General features: G+C 44.8%; 1 protein-coding gene across 1 annotated transcript in view; it reads right to left on the bottom strand.

Moving 5' to 3' along the window:
- LOC137334329 (NCK-interacting protein with SH3 domain-like) overlaps window positions 1-19,548 on the bottom strand; it is a 222,808-nt gene that overhangs the window by 34,894 nt on the left and 168,366 nt on the right. Inside the window, exons 8-10 of the mRNA XM_067999025.1 lie at window positions 19,313-19,451; window positions 16,049-16,129; window positions 2,330-2,458 (exon numbers count right to left, since the gene is read on the bottom strand). Of these exons, the coding sequence (XP_067855126.1) occupies window positions 2,330-2,458; window positions 16,049-16,129; window positions 19,313-19,451 (349 nt within the window). The remainder of the gene's footprint in view (window positions 1-2,329; window positions 2,459-16,048; window positions 16,130-19,312; window positions 19,452-19,548) is intronic.

Consider the following 19,548-nt stretch of genomic DNA (forward strand, 5'->3'; position numbering starts at 1 on the left):
AAAGGAAAACATTTGTAGGGCTATGGGGATGGGGCGGCGGAGTGGGACTAGCTGGATTGCTCTTAAATAGAGCCGGCACACACTCGATGGGCCGAATGGCCTCCTTCTGTGCTGTTAACTTTCTATGATTCTATGATCTGTATTTATATTTCTTGCTAGTTTACTCTCATTCTATTTCCTCCCTTTTTATCAATTTTTTGGTCATCCTTTGCTAGTTTCTAAAACTCTCCCAATCCTCAGGCTTACTACCATTCTTCGAAACATTATAGGCCGCCTCTTTTAATCTAATACTATCCCTAACTTCTCTAGTTAACCACGGCTGGATCATTTTTCCCGTAGAGTTTTTATTAATCAAGGGAATATATATTCTTTGAGAATTATGAAGTATTTTTTTAAATGTTCGCCATTGCTTATCTACCGTCATATCTTTTAATCTAATTTCCCAATTTACCTTAGCCATCTTGCCCCTCATACCTATGTAATTGGCTTTGTATAAATTTAAGACCTAGTTTCAGACTTAACTACATCACTCTCAAACTCAATATGAAATTCTATTTTATGATCACCCTGCCCCAGAGGATCCTTAACTACAAGATTACTAATTAACTCTGTCTCATTACACAATACTGGATCTACAATAGCCTGTTCTCTAGTTGGTTCCTCAACATATTGTTCTAGAAAACTGTCTCAAATGCATTCTATGAACTCATCCTTTTGGCAATTTGGTCTATGTGAAGATTAAAGTCCCCCACGATTATTGCATTACCCTTGTTGCATGCTCTTCTAATTTCCTGATTTATACTCTGTCCAACACTATAACCACTGATGGGGGGGGGGGCTGTAAACTCCTCCCACCAGTGTTTCCTGCCCCTTGTTATTTCTTGGTTCCACCCATACTGATTCTACATCCTGATTTTCTGAGCTAAGATCCTTTCCCATTACTGCCTTAATCTCACCCTTTATTATCAGGGCTACACCACACCCCCCAACTCCTTTTCCATTTTGTCTTTTCTAAAAGTCAAGTACTCTGGAATATTTAGTTCCCAACCCTGGCCACCTTACAATATCTCAGTAATGCTACTACATCAAACCCATTTATCTCTATTTGTGCCATTAATTCATCTATCTTGTTACGAATGCTTCGTGAATTCAGATACAGCGCCTTTAATTTTAACTTTTTATTATTTTCCCTTAAGTGACCTTAGTCACTAATGCTCTATTACCTTTGTTAAACTCTCTGTCCCTTCCTGTCACACTCTGCTTGTTTTTACCCAAATCGCTACTCTGCTCTACAGCCTTGACTTTTCTCTTCAGACTTATAAATTTACCCTTACCTGAACCCTCCTTCCCCAACCCCCTCTTTTTAGTTTAAAGCCCTATCTACCTACATAGTGATTTGATTCACCAGGACACTGGTCCCAGACCGGTTTAAGTGGAGCCTGTCGCAACAGAACAGCTCCCTCTTTCCCCAGCACTGGTGCCAGTGCCCCATGAATTGAATCCCCTGTTTCCCACACCACTCTTTCAGCCACACATTCAACCATCTAATCTGTTTGTCCCTATGCCAATTTGCGTGTGGCTCAGGTAGTAATCAAGAGTTCCTCACACCCGGGCCTCACACGCATCCCTAGTCATTTACACTTATATAGTGAGCAGCATGTGAGCTGGGAGGGTGGGTGGAATGGGAGAGTATCGAGGAGGATGGGGGAGGGAGAGTAGCCGGCAGGGAGGGGGAGGGAGAGTAGCCGGCAGGGAGGGGGAGGGAGAGTAGCCGGCAGGGAGGGGGAGGGAGAATAGCCGGCAGAGAGTGGGGGGAGGGGGGAAAATTAAGTAAACTTGAGAAACAGGGGCTGGATGGAGCGAGACTGGCAGACGGTGGACAAAGGAGGAGAGTTTAAGTATGGAGCGGCAGCTAAAATGTGCAAGCAGGCTAAGTACAAAATGGTCTATACATTGTGTGGAAGTCTAAATTATTGCACTGTACCAATGCCTTTCTGAAACCGGCCTCTGGGAACTGCAAAATAGCCTCGACTGATTCTCTTCTCACAGTGGGATCTCTTGCCTATACATCTTGATTCAGAACCTCACCTGACAGAGCACTGAGGGCATAAGCCTTCACCCCATCACTCCTACACAAACTTCAATCATCATCTCTGGGGCAAAGTCTGCTCTGCAGTGCCTGTGATTAGGAGCTCTTACTGGACAGAAAGTTGTGGGCAGCTTGCGCTGGAACTTCTGATAAGTACTTACATCCTGCAAAGCTCACAGGGCTAGATGTTGAAGAGGAAAATCTGCCTGTGTGCCTGTGAAATGTCTAAGAGTAACTTACCGAGCATGTGGAGATTGAAAGAGAGCAGCACGTTGGTAAACAAGTCTGGAAGTTGTTCAGTGGAATCAGACAACAGCCCATCCTCAATCACATCCAGAAGGAATTGCACAAAGTCTAAGTTCAAGTGTTCTGCAAACATAAAATCAGACATTAAAGTTTATCTGTCATTAGACAAAACAAGATAAATATATCAACGGGACTGCACAGCTGTTGAAAAGGATAGCAGCTGAGGGAGATAGTGCATCTGTTGCCCTCCCAATGCAGCTACCTAGGGTTCATACACTAGCTGACAGATGAGTTGATGCCCTCATGTCACAATCTTTGACCAGTTCAGGGTCCTAAGTGGAATGAGCTGGCGAAGTGTCAACCAAAGATCATAAGAGCTCTCAAACTGTGCAGTGTTATGGTGAGACACTATAAGGTTAACAACGGTTAAAGTGCAAATGTCACACTGGTGTAGCGGGCAGGGTGCGCTGAGAGGAAAAGGGAGAGCGGCAGCCTGTTGCAAGTACTCAAGACGGACAATTTATCACTGATGTAAAACTTCAGCAGAAAAGAGATTACTTTATTCACAGGGTCACCTTCATTCTCGATATCTCTCTGAAATGGGCTCCAAGGCTCATGTGTTAGATGTGGGGGAAAGGTAACAGAGATACGCTTTTTAAAATGTTGTAATATGATGATGTCACTGCATTAAGGATGCCATCCATGCAACCCTTTCTCTTGCACACCCAATACAAGTGGGTGCAAAAAACACTGCCTGAACACAAGTTCATTTTTCACCTCAGTTGGTGGATAGGTCAGAAGACACAATGAAAGGGCCTCCCTGAAAATCAGTTGGATCTGAGGAGATAATAAGGAGGGTTCCTGTTATATTGAGGATGCTCAAGACACAAAGATTGAAGATAATCCTGCCAGTTTATCTTTCTTCATATGGCTGGTTACCAAAATGGTGAGGGTCTGTGAGGAAGGACAGCCTTTCTTGGACTGGGGGAAACACTTCCAGTATTGATCTAACCAAACTGTAGATTGTGCATGGCAGCTAGCCCCAGACAGTTCTACTGTGTGAAATACTCCATTGATCTTTCTGTGGAGATGCCTTCCGTGAAGATTCATTAGGGATGTGGCCACGGGGTCACTAGTGACGGAGCTTTACCAGATGGCGGGCAATAACAGTGAAAAATTAATTCCAGCAACTAAGTGTTGAAATGATATTCCAAGTGCCTGAGGATCATAGGTTAAAAAAGATGGCAAGACTTAAGTAAAAATGTCTGTCCTCTTGTTGTCTGGGTAATGTAATATTGCATTGTGCTACATTCTTGGCCCTGTTCTGGTCACTTCCATTATCTTGTTCTCATATATGATCTCCGTGCAACTTTGTCCTCTCCATCCCCCACCCATCTAGGGTCACTGTTGCCCAATAAGCTCTTCCCTTGCATTAAATACAACAAAGTATAAATGTTAACAAAATAGGGATCATGCAAATGAAAAAGGACCATGGTGCAAATAAGATAAAGTTGTGCACTGCTCAGAATTGGTTTTTAGCTTGTCTAAGCACATTCATCCAGTGCACCACTGCAATTGACTATTTGCTCCGTCATCACACACCTGATAGTGGAGAGATTGATAGGTGATAAGTGGCTTGGGGTTAGATTTATCTGGCTTTTTGTGGATAGGACGGACCTGAGCAATTTTCCACATTGTCAGTAGCTGCCAGTGCCTTAACTGTTTTGGAATAGCTTGGCTAGGGGAGCAGTTAGTTCTGGTGCATAGATCTTCAGCACTACAGCTGGGATGTTGGCGGGGCCCATAGTCTTTGCTATGTCCAATGCACTTGGCCATTTCTTAATGCTGTGTGGAGGAACTGAATTGGTTGGACACTGGTATCGACAATGGTGGGGACCTCAGGAGGAGACCAAATAGAGTTATCCGCTCAACACTTCTGGCTGAAGGCACTGGCAAACACTTCAGCCTGGTCTCTTACACACAGGTGCAGAGCTCCACTGTGCGTGAGGATGGGAATGTTCACAGAGCCCCCTCCTCCCATTAGTTGCCTAATTGTCCTTAACTGGATGTGGCTGGGCTAGACCTTTGCTTGATCCATTGATTGCAGGACTGCTTAGCTCTTTGTCTAGCCTGCCGCTTTTGTTATTTAGCCCACAGGTAGCTGTGTGTAGCAGCTTCACTAAGTTCGTATCTCATTCTAAGGTATGCCTGATACCGTTCCTGGCACACACCCTGCATTGGACAAGGGTTGGTCTCCTGACGTCATGGTGAGTGATGTGCTGGGCCACGATGTTAAAGATTGTGGTGGTAGACAATTCCGCTTCTGCTGATAGCCCACAGTGCCTCATGGATGCCCAGTTATGGGCTGTTAGATGTATCCTTAGTCCCACTCAGCACAGTGATAGTCCCACACTACACGATGGAGGGTGTCTTCACTCTGGAGACAAGACTATGTCTTCATAAGGGCTGTGCTGTGGTCACTTTTACTAAAGCTATTATGGACAGATGTGTCTCCGATAGCTAGGTTGGTGAGGACAAGGTCAAGTAGGTTAGTTCCTTGTGTTGGTTCCCTTACCATTAGATGCTGCCCCAGTCAGGCAACTACATCCTTCAGGACTCGACCAGTTCAGCCAGTGGTGGCATACTGAGCTACTCTTGTTGATGGACATTACACATCCCCACCCAGTATACACTCTGTGCCCTTGCTTCCCTCGGTGCTTCCTCCAAGTGGTGTTCAACATGGAGGAGTACTGATTAATCAGCTGAAAGGGTGGGGGCGAGGGGCGGCATCAGGTGGCGATCAGCTGGAGGTTTCTTTGACCTTGTTTGACCTGAAGTGATGAGGCTCCAGAGGAGCCAATATTGAGGACTCCTAGGGCCATTCCCCTCCAACTGTATATCACAGTGCCCCCACCTCTGGAAGGTCTATCCCATTGGTGTGACAGGACTTACCCAGTGATGGTGATGGAGGAGTCTGGGATGTTGGCTAAGAGATATGATTCAGTGAGTATGACTGAGTCAGCTGTTGCTCATCTAGTCTGTGGGACAGTTCTCTCAACGTGGGCACCAGCCCCCTAATGTTGGGGAGGATTGTGCAGGTGGACAGGGCTGAAACAGCCTGAGTCTTGCCCTGTTATGATGTCCAGGTAGTTGCCAATAGTTCAGTCCAGTCTTAATACTGAACTCTGTAATGATTGGTTACAACTAGGTTACTTCAGGGGGCGTAAGTCAACCACAGAGTAGGACTGGAGTCACCTGTAGGCCAAATCGGGTAGGGGTGGCAGGTTCCCTTCCCTGAAGGACACTGGTGAACCAGTTGGGTTTTCTCCACAGTCCGGCAGCTTTCATGGTTATTTTTCTGACGCCTGCATACAAATTACCAGATTTACTGAATTCAATTTGACAACTTGACCTGGTGAGATTTGAATTCACAAACTTTGGGTTGCGAGTCTAGGACCAGAACCACTAGGCTACTTTACGTGCAAATTGGTGCAGTGGGATGAGCTACAGCATACCATAGAGACCTACCAAGTAAAGCCCGAGTCCCCCCAGAGTTTTCTCCATTGATGCCACGTTAGATTCCAATTAAAACACAGCTAACCTACCAGTCTCTGAATGTATAATCTCCCTCCCCTTTGTACAAACTACTGTGCGATCCTAGAATGACCACCACAAACCAAACTATGTTCCGGACAAAGCTCCGATAACTTGCCTAACTGTCCAACGACGAGGATCCAATTCACCTACTCCACCCGTAAGCTGAGTCTCACCCATAAACTCTGGGTGGACAGGAGTGTCGGTGCTCACCTGTTGAAGCAGGTTTCTTACAGGCTGCTCCTTGATTGTTTTGCATTTTCTGAACGTAGGCCGTATTTTGCTCCGTTATTTGGCTTTGTTGGGGAACTTTCATTTTTGAATTCACAGAATAGAATCATGAAAGGTTACAGCAAGGAAGGAGGCCATTCAGCCCATCGAGTCTGTGCCGGCTCTATGCAAGAGCAATCCAACTAGTCCCACTCCCCTGTCCTATGCCCATAGCACTGCAAATTCTTTCCTTTCAAGTATTTATCCAGTTCCCTTTGGAAGGCCATGATTGAATCTGCCTCCACCACCCCCTCGGGCAGTGCATTCCAGATCCTAACCACTCGCTGTGTAAAAAAGTTTTTCCTCATGTCACCTTTGGTTCTTTTGCCAATCATCTTAAATCCAAGTCCTCTGGTTCTTGACCCTTCTGCCAGTGGGAACAATTTCTCTCTAACTATTCTGTCTAGACCCTTCATGATTTTGAACACCTCTATCAAATCTCCTCTCAACCTGCTCTGTTCCAAGGAGAACAACCCCAGCTTCTCCAGTCTATCCACATAACTAAAGTCCCTCATCCCTGGAACCATTCTAGTAAATCTTTTCTGCACCCTCTCTCAGGCCATCACATCTTTCCTAAAGTGCGGTGCCCAGAACTGGACACAATACTCCAATTGTGGCCGAACCAGTGTTTTATAAAGGTTCATCATGACTTCCTTGCTTTTGCACTCTGCCTCTATTTATAAAGCCCAGGATCCCGTATGCTTTTTTAAACCGCTTTCTCAACCTATCCTGCCACCTTCAACGATTTGTGCACATATACCCCCAGATCTCTCTGTTCCTGTACCCCTTTCAGAGTTGTGCCCTCTAGTTTATACTGCCTCTCCTCGTTCTTCCTACCAAAATATATCACTTCGCATTTTTCTGCGTTAAATTTCATCTGCCACGTGTCTGCCCATGCCACCAGCCTGTCTATATCCTCTTAAAGTCTATCACTATCCTCCTCACTGTTTACCACCCTTCCAAGTTTTGTGCCTTCTGCAAATTTTGAAATTATGCCCTGTACACCCAAGTCCAAGTCATTAATATATATCAAGAAAAGCAGTGGTCCCAGCACTGACCCCTGGGGAACACCACTGTACACCTCCCTCCAGTCCGAAAAACAACCGTTCACCACTACTCTCTGTTTCCTGTCATTTAGCCAATTCTGTATCCATGCTGCCACTGCCCCTTTTATTCTATGGGCTGCAATCTTGATGGTAAGCCTACCACGCGGCACTTTATCAAACACCTTTTGAAAGTCCATATACACCACATCAACTGCATTGCCCTCATCTACCCTCTCTGTTACCTCATCAAAAAACTCTATCAGGTTAGTTAAACACAATTTGCCTTTAACAAATCCGTGCTGGCTTTCCCTAATCAATCCACATTCATCCAAGTGACTGTTAATTCTGTCCTGGATTATCATTTCTAAAAGTTTCCCCACCACTGAGGGTAAACGGACTGTCCTATAATTGCTGGGTTTATCCTTACACCCTTTTTGAACAAGGGTGTAAACATTTGCAATTCTCCAGTCCTCTGGATATTTGGAAGATTATGGCCAGTACCTCTGCAATTTCCACCCTTACTTCCCTCAGCAACCTCGGATGCATCCCATCCGGACCAGGTGAATTATCTACTTTAAGTACAGCTAGCCTTTCTCGGACCTCTTCTTTATCTATTTTTAGCCCATCCAGTATCTCAACTATATCTTCTTTTACTGAGACTCTGGCAGCATCTGCTTCCTTGATAAAGACAGATGCAAAGTACTCATTTAGTACCTCAGCCATCCCCTCTGCCTCCATGAGTAGATCTCCTTTATGGTCCCTAATCGGCCCCACCCCTCTTCTTATTACCCGTTTACTGTTTACACCCTGTGAAGACTTTTGGATTCCTCTTTATGTTGGCCGCCAATCTATTCTCAGACTCTCTCTTTGCCTCTTTTATTTCCTTTTTCACTTCCCCTCTGAACTTTCTATATTCTGCCTGGTTCTCACTTTGTGTTATCAACCTGACATCTGTCATATGCCCCTTTTTTCTGCTTCATCTTACTCTCTATCTCTTTTGTCATCCAGGGAGCTCTGGCTTTAGTTGCCCTACCTTTCCCCCCCATGGGAATGTACCTAGACTGTACCGAACCATCTTCTCTTTAAAGGCCACCCATTGTTCAATTACAGTTTTGCCTGCCAATCTTTGTTTCCAATTTACCCGGGCTAGATCCGTTCTTAACCCACTGAAATTGACCCTCCTCCAATAGAGTATTTTTACTTTAGGTGGTCCATGTCCTTTTCCATAGCTATTCTAAACCTTATGATACTATGATTGCCGTTCCCTAAATGTTCCCCCACTGACACTTGCTCCATTTGGCCTACCTCATTCCCTAGAACTAAGTCCAGCAATGCCTCCTGCCTCATCGGGCCGGAAACATCCTGGTTAAGAAAGTTCTCCTGAACACACTTCAAAAATTTCTCCCCCTCTGTGCCCCTTATATCATTATTGCTATCCCAGTCGATATTAGAATCATAGAAGTTTACAACATGGAAACAGGCCCTTCGGCCCAACATGTCCATGTCGCCCAGTTTATACCACTAAGCTAGTCCCAATTGCCTGCACTTGGCCCATATCCCTCAATACCCATCTTACCCATGTAACTGTCCAAATGAAGCCCCAAGTTATCACTACTCTATAGTTCTTGCACCTCTCTGTAATTACCCTGCAAATTTGCTCCTCTATCTCCTTCCCACTAGTTGGTGGCCTATAGAATACACCCAGTAGTGTAATGGCACCTCTTTTATTTCTTAACTCTAACCAAATAGATTCTGTCCTTGACCCCTCCAGGACATCCTTTCTCTCCAGCACTGCAATATTGTCCGTAAATCAATACTGCCACCCCCCCCACCCTCCTTTCTTTCCTTCCCTATCTTTCCTGAACACCTTGTATCCAGGAATGTTTAGTACCCAATCCTGCCCTTTTTTGAGCCAGGTCTCCATTATTACCACAACATCATATTCCCATGTGGCTATTTGTGCCTGCAGCTCACCAACCTTATTTACCACACTTAGGCTTTTTCCCCCCACTCTGACATTTCTTCATTATTCTCAGCTGCTGCTGGCTTACAAAGAGGTGAGGCTGGGTATACCTTTTGGGATCTGGACACACTGTACAACTGAGATGACGATAAGCAATTAATGAGCAAACAATTGCAGATGAAACAACCCCCAGGTGTTTTAATTGTTTCTCCTCCTCCTGTACACTTTCATCCCCATCACTGCACACCAAGGTGAAAACTGAGGCCAAGTGCTCAGTGAGTATCTCCAGTATCCCCTCATCCTCCTTAAAGTTTCCTTTATCATCTCTAATCAGCCTCACCCTTTCTTTATCTTTCGTGTCTTTATAAAATCATTTATTTTATGTTACTTTATGTCCCTGTCAGTCTTTCTTCATATAGGCCACTCCTGTCCGAGAACTGGTCCCAATGCCCCAGGAATATGAACACTTCCCTCTAACACCATCTCTCCAGGCATTTAATTCCTTAACCTTGCTATTCCTATACTGACTCACACACAGTACCAGGAGTAATCCTGCGATTCCTACCCTTGAGGAACCAGACTGTTCACATCCTCAGCGTCCTATTTGACCCTGAGATGAGCTTCCAACCACATATCCGCTCCATCACCAAGACCACCCAGAACCACCTCCGTAACATCACCCATCTCCGTCCCTCCCTCAGCTCATCTGCTGCTGAAACCCTCATCCGTGCCTTCATTACCTCTAGACTTGACTATTCCAATGCTCTCTGGGCCGGCCTCTCGTCTTCCACCCTCCATAAACTTGACCTCATCCAAAATTCTGCTGCCCGTATCCTAACTTGGACCAAGTCCCGTTCTCCCATCACCTCTGTGCTCACTGAGCTACAATGGCTCCCGGTCCGGAAAGCCTCGATTTTAAAATTCTCATTCAAATCTTTCATGGCCTCGCCCCTTCCTATCTCTGTAACCTCCTCCGAGATCTCTGCACTTCTCCACTTCTGGCCTCTTGCGCATCTCCGATTTTCATTGCTCCACCATTGACGGCCGTGCCATCAGCTGCCTAGGCCTAAGCTCTGGAATTCCCTCCTTAGACCTCTCCGCCTCTCTCTCCTCCTTTAAGACGCTCCTGAAAACCTACTTCTTTGATCAAGCTTTTGATCACCTGTCCTAATTTCTTCTTATGTGGCTCGGTGTCAAATTTTGTTTGATAATCACTCCTGTGAAGCCCCTTGGGATGCTTTACTACGTTAAAGGTGCTATATAAATGCAAGTTGTTGTCGTCCTGCTCTTTATTCTCTCTACTAATTGCTGAAACTCTCTCTGCAGGTCCCAAATTCTATTTCTTGTGGTGTCATTGGTTCCAACTTCTGGCTGTTCCCCTTCCCACTCCCAAATCCTTTACACCCACTCCACGATATCCCTTACCCTGGCACCTGGGAGGCAGCCCACCATTCAGGACTCTTGGCTGCGACTACAAAAGTGCCGGTCTATTCTTAGGCTACTGAACCCCGTATTCCTACTGCGTTTCATCCTTTTACTCCCCTCCTTTAGTGACCACATTCTTCACATGAACCTTAAAAGAATGAAGCAACAGTTCAGGGATTTGATTGTTTGCTTTAGTAATGGTTTCTGGTTATTCAATAGCTGTCTTTTAATGAACAGGTGAACTTTAAAGGTGGGGGTGCAGGTAGAAAAGGCCATTTAAAAAAGGTAAATGGGATTTGGGGTTGATACACAGGGCAAAGAAGTGATGAGTTTGTTCAAGACATGGGTGAGGCTGGAGCTGGAGTATAGTGTGCAATTCTTGACACCCCATTATAGAGACAGGATTCAATAAATGTTCATGAGAATAACATCAGCAATGAGAGGTTATAGTATTGAAGAAAGGTTGAACAATTGGAAGATATAACAGATGTTTTCAAAATTACGCAAGGTTTACAGAAGGTAAATAGTGATGAATTGTTTGCACTGATTGCAGAATTGGTAACAGAGGATCATGGACTGAGGATTATCACTAGAAAAATAAAGGGGAGGGGAGTGAGAAGAAATCTTTTGACACACACGGTTATTAGAACAGGGAAGAGGATACTGAAGCAGAGACTATAACATCAGAGTAGATAGCTCCAGTTGAAAAGCCAGGATGGGCACAGCTCGATGGGCCAAATGTCCTCTTTCTGTGCTGTAATTTCTATGAATCTCTGATACAGATGACGCCAAAGAGCTCTCTCCCTTCCAAAATGCAGCAACACAACAGCCACGTCACCTGCTACACAGGTGAGGAATGTAGAGGAGGCTGCTGTGTTGTCACCAAGGGATTGCTCGAACATGAGGTGAAGGCTCAGCCTTTTGTCCCCAGCAATGCCCGAGGTATTCCAATTTATGGTTTCTTCAAATGGACAGCAGGTAGCACAGTTTCCACAGTTGGGGCCTCAACTAGTCACTGTATTTATTAACCACTTGGCTGAGGGGATAAAGAGCCACATATCCAAGTTTGCTGATAACACAAAGATAGGCAGCATTGTAAACAGTGTAGATGGAAGCATAACATTACAGAGAGATATTAATAGATTAAGTGAATGGGCAAAGTTGTTGCAAATGGATTTCAATGTAGGCAAGTATGAGGTCATCCACTTTGGACCTAAAAAGGATAGATCAGTAAGCTAAATGGCATGTTGACCTTTATTTCAAGGGGGTTGGAATATAAGAGTAAGGAAGTCTTACTACAATTGTACAGGGCTTTGGTGAGGCCTCACCTGGATTACTGCTTACAGTTTTGGTCTCCTTATCTAAGGATACACTTGCCTTAGAGACGGTGCAACAAATGTTCACTAAATTCATTCCTGGAATGAGAGGGTTGTCCTATAAGGAGAGGTTGAGTAGAAAAGTGGAGTTGAGGTTGAAGATCAGCCATGATCTGATTGAATGGCAGAGCAGGCTCGAGGGGCCGTATGGCCTACTCCTGCTCCTATTTCTTATGTTCTTACGTTCTAAATGGTGAAGAGCTCAAAACAGTGGAGGTCCAAAGAGACTTAGGGGTCCATGTACATAGATCATTAAAATGTCATGGACAGGTACAGAAAATAATCAAAAAGGCTAATGGAATGCTGGCCCTTATATGTAGAGGACGAAAATACAAGGGGGTAGAAGTTATGCTACAGCTATACAAAGCCCTGGTTAGACCACACCTGGAGTACTGCGTTCAGTTCTGGCATTGCACCTTAGGAAGGATATACTGGCTTTCGAAGGAGTGCAATGTAGATTTACTAGAATGATACCTGGACTCCAAGGGTTAAATTATGAGGAGAGATTCCACAAACTAGGGTTGTATTCCTTGGAATTTAGAACATTATGGGGTGATTTCATAGAATCATAACACCACAGATCAGCATAAAAAAGTTTTTCCTCATGTCGCCTTTGGTTCTTTTGCCAATCACCTTAAATCTGTGTCCTCTGGCTCTCGGCCCTTCCGCCAATGGGAACAGTTTCTCTTTATTTACTTTATCTAAGCCAGTCATGATTTTGAACACTTCTATCAAATCTCCTCTCAACCTTCTCTGTTCCAAGGAGAACAACCCCAGCTTCTCCAGTCTATCCACCCAACTGAAGTTCCTCATCCCTGGAACCATTTCAGTAAATCTTTTCTGCACCCTCTCTAAGGCCTTCACATCTTTCCTAAAGTGCAGTGCCCAGAATTGGACACAATACTCCAGTTGTGGCCAGACCAATGTATTATAAAAGTTCAACCTAACTTCCTTGCTTTTGTACTCTATACCTCTATTTATAAAGCCCAGGATCCCCTGTATGCTTTTTAAACCGCTTTCTCAGCCTATCCTGCCACCTTCAAAGATTTGTGAACGTATACCCCCAGATCTCTCTGTTCCTGTACCCCCTGTTAGAATTGTACCATTTAGTTTATATTGCCTCTCCTTATTCTTCCTACCGAAATGTATCACTTCGCACTTCTCTGCATTAAATTTCATCTGTCACGTGTCCGCCTATTCCACCAGCCTGTCTACGTCCTTTTGAAGTCTATCACTATCCTCCTCAGTGTTTACTACACTCTCAAGTTTTGTGTCATCTGCAAATTTGGAAATTGTGCCCTGTACACCCAAGTCCAAGTCATTAATATACAACAAGAAAAGGAGTGGTCCCAGCACCGACCCCTGGGGAACACCACTGTACACCTCCCTCCAGTCCGAAAAACAACTGTTCACCACTACTCTCTGTTTCCTGTCACTTAGCCAATTCTGTATCCATGCTGCCACTGCCCCTTTTATTCCATGGGCTTCAATTTTGCTGACAAGCCTATTATGTGGCACTTTATCAAACGCCTTTTGAAAGTCCAGATACACAACATCAACTGCATTGCCCTCATCAACCCTCTCTGTTACCTCCTCAAAAAACTCTTATCACGTTAGTTAAACACGATTTACCTTTAACAAATCCATACTGGCTTTCCTTATTTATCAATCCACACTCGTCCAAGTGACTGTTAATTCTGTCCTGGATTATTGTTTATAAAAGCTTCCCAACTACTGAGGTTAAGATGACTGGCCTGTAGTTGCTGGGTTTATCCTTACACCCTTTTTTGAACAAGGGTGTAATATTTGCAATTCTCCGGTCCTCTGGCACCACCCCGCATCTAAGGATGATTGGAAGGTTATGGCCAGTACCTCCGCAATTTCCACCCTTACTTCCCTCAGCAACCTAGGATGAATCCCATCCGGACCGGGTGACTTATCTACTTTAAGTACAGCTAGCCTTTCTCGTAACTCTATCAATTTTCACCCCATCCAGTATCTCAACGACCTCCTCTTTTACTGTGACTTTGGCAGCATCTTCTTCCTTGGTAAAGACGATGCAAAGTACTCATTTAGTATCTCAGCCATGCCCTCTGCCTCCATGAGTAGATCTCCTTTATGGTCCCTAATCGGCCCCACCCCTCCTCTTACTACCCGTTTACTATTTATATGCCTATACGAGACTTTTGGAATCGGTTTTATGTTGGCCGCCAGTCTATTCTCAGACTCTCTCTGTGCCTCTCTTATTTCCTTTTTCACTTCTTCTCTGAACTTTCTATATTCAGCCTGGTTCTCACTTGTATTATCAATCTGACATTTGCCATAAGCCCCTTTTTTCCATTTCATCTTACTCTCTATCTCTTTTGTCATCCAGAGAGCTCTGGCTTTGTACCTAGACTGTACCCGAACCATCGCCACTTTAAAGGCCGCCCACTGTTCAATTAGTTTTGCCTAACAATCTTTGATTCCAATTTACCTGGGCCAGATCGGTTCTCATCCCACTGAAATTGGCCCTCCTCCAATTAAGTATTTTTACTCTAGATTGCTCCTTGTTCTTTTCCATAGCTATTCTAAACCTTGATCACTGTTCCTTAAATGTTCCCCAACTGATACTTGCTCCACTTAACCCACCTCATTCCCCAGAACCATCGGAATTTTCAAGATATTAAGGGGAACTGATAGGGTAGATAGAGAGAAACTATTTCCGCTGGTTGGGTCTAGGACTAGGGGACATAGCCTAAAAATTAGAGCCAGGACTTTCAGGAGTGAAGTTAGGAAACACTTCTACACACAAAGGGTGGTAGAAGTTTGGAACTCTCTTCTGCAAACGGCAATTGATGCTAATTCAGTTGTTAATTTTAAATCTGAGATTGATGGATTTTTGTTAACCAAAGGTATTAAGGGATATGGGGCTAAGGCGGGTATATGGAATTAGGTCATGATCTCGTTGAATGACGGATAAGGCTCGAGGGGCTAAATGGCCTAATTCTGTTCTTACGTTCCTGCCCTACTGGAGCTGGAACTTTAGCCGAGGCTTCAATATTCCCCAGGCAACACTCCATACAGGAATGTTTATTTTTCTCGGGATGTGGGCGTCACTGATAAGGCTGGCATTTGTTTCCCATCCCTAGTTGCCCTCGAAAAGGTGGCAGTGAGCATTAATGAATACCCTAATAGTCGTAAAATAATCGGCACACACAATTAAATGATTAGAAAGGACAGAAAATAAACTTGCAGTGCAGCATTTGACCGTCCAGACGATGCAGGCGAACGTTTAAACAGCTAACAGAATGCTGGTACATTAATCCAGAACACTTAAGTCTACAAGGGCTCAGGATGCACCGGGTGAAAATCGGCTGGAGCACTGGTTACCTTTGATCAGGACACCATTGAAAGAATATGTACACGCGTTTCAGAGGTGCAGAGGGACCCAGCTGGTCACAGCAGTGTGCAGCTAATCTGAGAAAGCACCACATTCGATATGGAGTCTGCTAAGTGAGCTGATCTCAACAAGGATGGTGATAGGGACGTTAAGGCTGGCCACAGAGACCCTGGCTAGGCAAGAAGAAAACAAATCAGCCAGGTAACTGCTGCTCTCAGCTATCCACTGCTGCAGTGGACAGTGTGGGAGTTAGATGAGCTATGCTGCCCCATTGGTTGAAACAGCTGCCGATACGTATCATCTGGGCTGGCCACCTGCACAAAGTGCCACAGCTGCTTGGCACCTGTGAAACGGTAACGCAGGGAACAGGCAGTGCCCCTGAAGAGTGGGGAAGGGAAAAATACAGCCCAAAACTGAGCAGAAGCAGCTGACAGTACAGGTAACGTTTATTACAACGTGGTTCTGAGCGACCTGCACAGTTTCACTTCCTTCATCCTATAGGGAAACACCTTTATTGGTTGATAATATTGAGGAGGAAGCTGGTTACAGTGAGCAGTGTGACAAAAATTAATAAAATCATTTTTAAAACAATTACACGTCTGAGTCCGATCAGTCAGTACACTACAGTGCTGGTACGTTCTGAAGGTTTATACATACCGTAATGATGATAGGGCAATGGTTCCCCCATGGAAAACACCATGGTGAGCAGTAGTGCAGAGTAACACAGCTTCTGGTGTTCTGAGGGAGAACAAAAGACAATGTAATACTGCAGCCAGTTCTGGACAAATTCAATTATTACACTCGGCAGCATCAGATTCCAAATCTGTAAGAGCTCCAAACCATGAGTGACCCAACTCAGCCAACCAGCCCTCAGGGGGTTTACACTGATCCTTACTGCTTCACTCAACCCTACAGCTCCAGCACGGGCTGGGGTCATTAAAAGTGGGGACCTCGTCAGCCTATTTAACTAATCCATACTTCCAAACTCACTCCGTGTAACTATTAACACATTCGTAGCATCTCCCCTACATATGCATTGTGTACATGCAGTGCTTTATCCATGTATAATGTACACGGTGCTTTATCCCTGTGCGTATGACGTACGCGGGGCTTTATCCCCGTGCGTATGACGTACGCGGGGCTTTATCCCCGTGCGTAAGACGTACGCAGGGGCTTTATCCCTGTGCGTATGACGTACGCAGGGGCTTTATTCCTTTTTTTTATTCGTTCACGGGATGTGGGCGTCGCTGGCGGGGCCAGCATTTATTGCCCATCCCTAATTGCCCTTGAGAAGGTGGTGGTGAGCCGCCTTCTTGAACCGCTGCAGTCCGTGTGGTGACGGTTCTCCCACAGTGCTGTTAGGAAGGGAGTTCCAGGATTTTGACCCAGCGACAATGAAGGAACGGCGATATATTTCCAAGTCCTGTATCTATTATGTACACAGTGCCTTACCCATCTATTTATAATATACACAATCGTCTGTGTTATGCTGTTGTAGGAAATCTCCCAACTTAGAGGAAGTGCATTCTATGAGGTGTGTCTGTGGAAATCCCCAACCAGTCTTGGCGGAAGGTATTTATAAAGCAGAAATAGTGAGTCTGCAGAAACGTTAATACAATCCACAGAAATGGATACGGATTTATCAGCAACCACATTTCGGAAATGCACTCACCAGCTGATGGGTGAGGAAGGGTCGAAGGAGGGAATGACTTGTGCCTTCAGCACACGAAACTGAGAAACAACATAGACTGGAACCAGAGAGAGGGAAGAACAGCATCTCAGTTACTGTGCCAAATTAAATAAGGCTGCTCTCATCAATCTAGGTGCATCAACACTCAGTGCAGTACTGAAGGAGTGCTGCATTAGTGATTAGATTGAGGTCGCGTCTCACTGTTCAGGTGGACATAAATAGCACCAATGTTCTATTCGAAGAGCAATGAGGTCTCCCAATTGTCCAACCCAACGTCACCAAAAACAGATTAATTGGTCGTTCATTCATTTGTTGTTTGTGGGACCTTGCTGTGCACAAATTAGCTGCTGCGTTTCCTACATAACAGCAGTGACTGCACTACAACAATAATTCATCGGTTGCGATGCGCTTTGGGATGTCCTGAGGACAATAGGTGCTATTGTTCCTGCTTTCCTTATAAAAAGAGTAAAATAAGGGACAATAAAATGAGCTTCACTAAACTGAACTGCGGGAGAAAAGTGAATTCTAAATGAATGGGCTGCTGAGTCAGACCTTGTAGTGTTGAAGATATTCCAGAATGTAAGAAATAGTGCAGGATAATAGTTCAAAATATGTACGGCACCAAACACAAACTTCCTTCACTCAATGATCTGAGCTTTCCTACTATTTTCTGGAGGTCTTGAGGATCTCCACTACTGACAGGAGGAGCTCCAGGTTTAGAGATCTTTGCTATTGCAGAGTCAGGCTATAAATGGAAGTACTCTGAGTGTGGGTGGAAGAACTAGCCCAACATCTGAGGCAGGAGGACCCTGTGGGAAGAAGTGAGATTGGAGAGAAACTGCTTCACTCCAGTGCATTGAGAATCACTAGTCCCAGGGCTGCCACAAGGTTACAATACCACCTCCACCTTTCTGTTCAACTCTTGAGGACTTGGGATCAACAAGAATAGAGGAAAAGAGCAAAGGTACGTCTGGCCCTATGAAAAGCATATTAGGAGAGAGTAATAGATTGCTACTAGATTGGGGAAGTGTGTCCTAGATATTGACCAGTGTGAAGTTATACATGTAGATGCACATTATAAGGATATAGAATACAACACAAGTGGGTGTCAGGTAAAAGTAAAGTAGGAAAGGGAGAAAGACTTGGGAGTCATCATTGACCACTCCGTCCAAGTTTCAAAGCAGTGTGAGGAGTCTGCAGACAGGGAAACAAGGCACTGCGATGTGTTGCCCAGACTATTCAAGACATATCAACCCCACTCTAATAACAAGACTTTGGTAAAACCACATTTGGAGTACTGTGTCTAGTTTTGGTCCTCCCACCTGAGAAGCACACTGCAACGCTTGAAAAGATGCAGAGAGGAGCAACAAGGACTGTACCTGGTCAGAGAGCACTGAACTATAAAGATAGACGCGATGTCGAGCTCGTGCTCACTGGAGAGATGAAGACTTGGAGGAGATTGGATTCAGGTATTGAAGATAAAGGCGGGGTTGGTACATGGAGGTGACATGTATGGACCTGATGACTTTTTCTTGTTGTCATTACATAAATAAGCACAGACTGTACAGTGAAGTCTCAGTCTACCATGGTAAGTAGCACTGGCATTCCCACAGGTACCCATCTCAATGCTGGTTGTCACTAAGTTGGCTCTCCAAATATGACAATGCCCCTTCGACACTAAACCAACTGATGCCAAACTGGGCCATCACATGAGGCAGTCCTGGTGGAAGCTGAGGGGCTGAGAGAACTTTTGGGGATCTTTCAGTCTGAGAGTTTGACATCCAATAACAGATGGTTTTGGATGGATTTGTGTATGTTTTACAAATTGAAACAGTTGCTGTTTAGTATAGTTGTGTGCTGTAAGGAGGGAGGTCTAAGAATCACAATGTTACATATTTTAATGCCTCGTTATATCAACTCAATTACTGCATCATAAGAGCAGTCACCATCCACCCCAACTCCTCCAAATTATCACTTCAAACACTCAGTGATGCACTGCCTGAAAGGGTGGCGGAAGCAGATTCAATAGTAACTTTCAAAAGGGAATTGGATGAATAGCTGAAGGGGAAAAATTTACAGGGCTATGCGAAAGAGCAGGGGATTTGGGGCTGGCTCTTTCAAAGAGCCAGCACAGGCATGATTGGCCGAATGGCCTCCTCCTGTGCTGTACCTGCTATGATACTAGTTCTTTTTAGTCACAAGTCCGTTGATTTTCTGGCACACTTGCCTACCTTTGGTATCGGTTTGCATGTCTCGAGCCAGTTCCATTGGCAGTACAGAGTTTGCCAGTGTGGAAATGATGGCTGCATCCAGGTTACACATGGCTCCAAAGCACTTCAGTAAGAACAGGCGCAACGTGACCCGGTGTTCCTGGGACAGAATGAGACAAATGTTAAATCACAATGCACACAGCACACTAGCACTGGTCATCTGTGTGCGGTATTAATACCTTTCCCCAGCCCCACAG

This window comes from Heptranchias perlo, chromosome 17 (assembly GCF_035084215.1).
Source record: "Heptranchias perlo isolate sHepPer1 chromosome 17, sHepPer1.hap1, whole genome shotgun sequence".
Classification (NCBI taxonomy): domain Eukaryota; kingdom Metazoa; phylum Chordata; class Chondrichthyes; order Hexanchiformes; family Hexanchidae; genus Heptranchias; species Heptranchias perlo.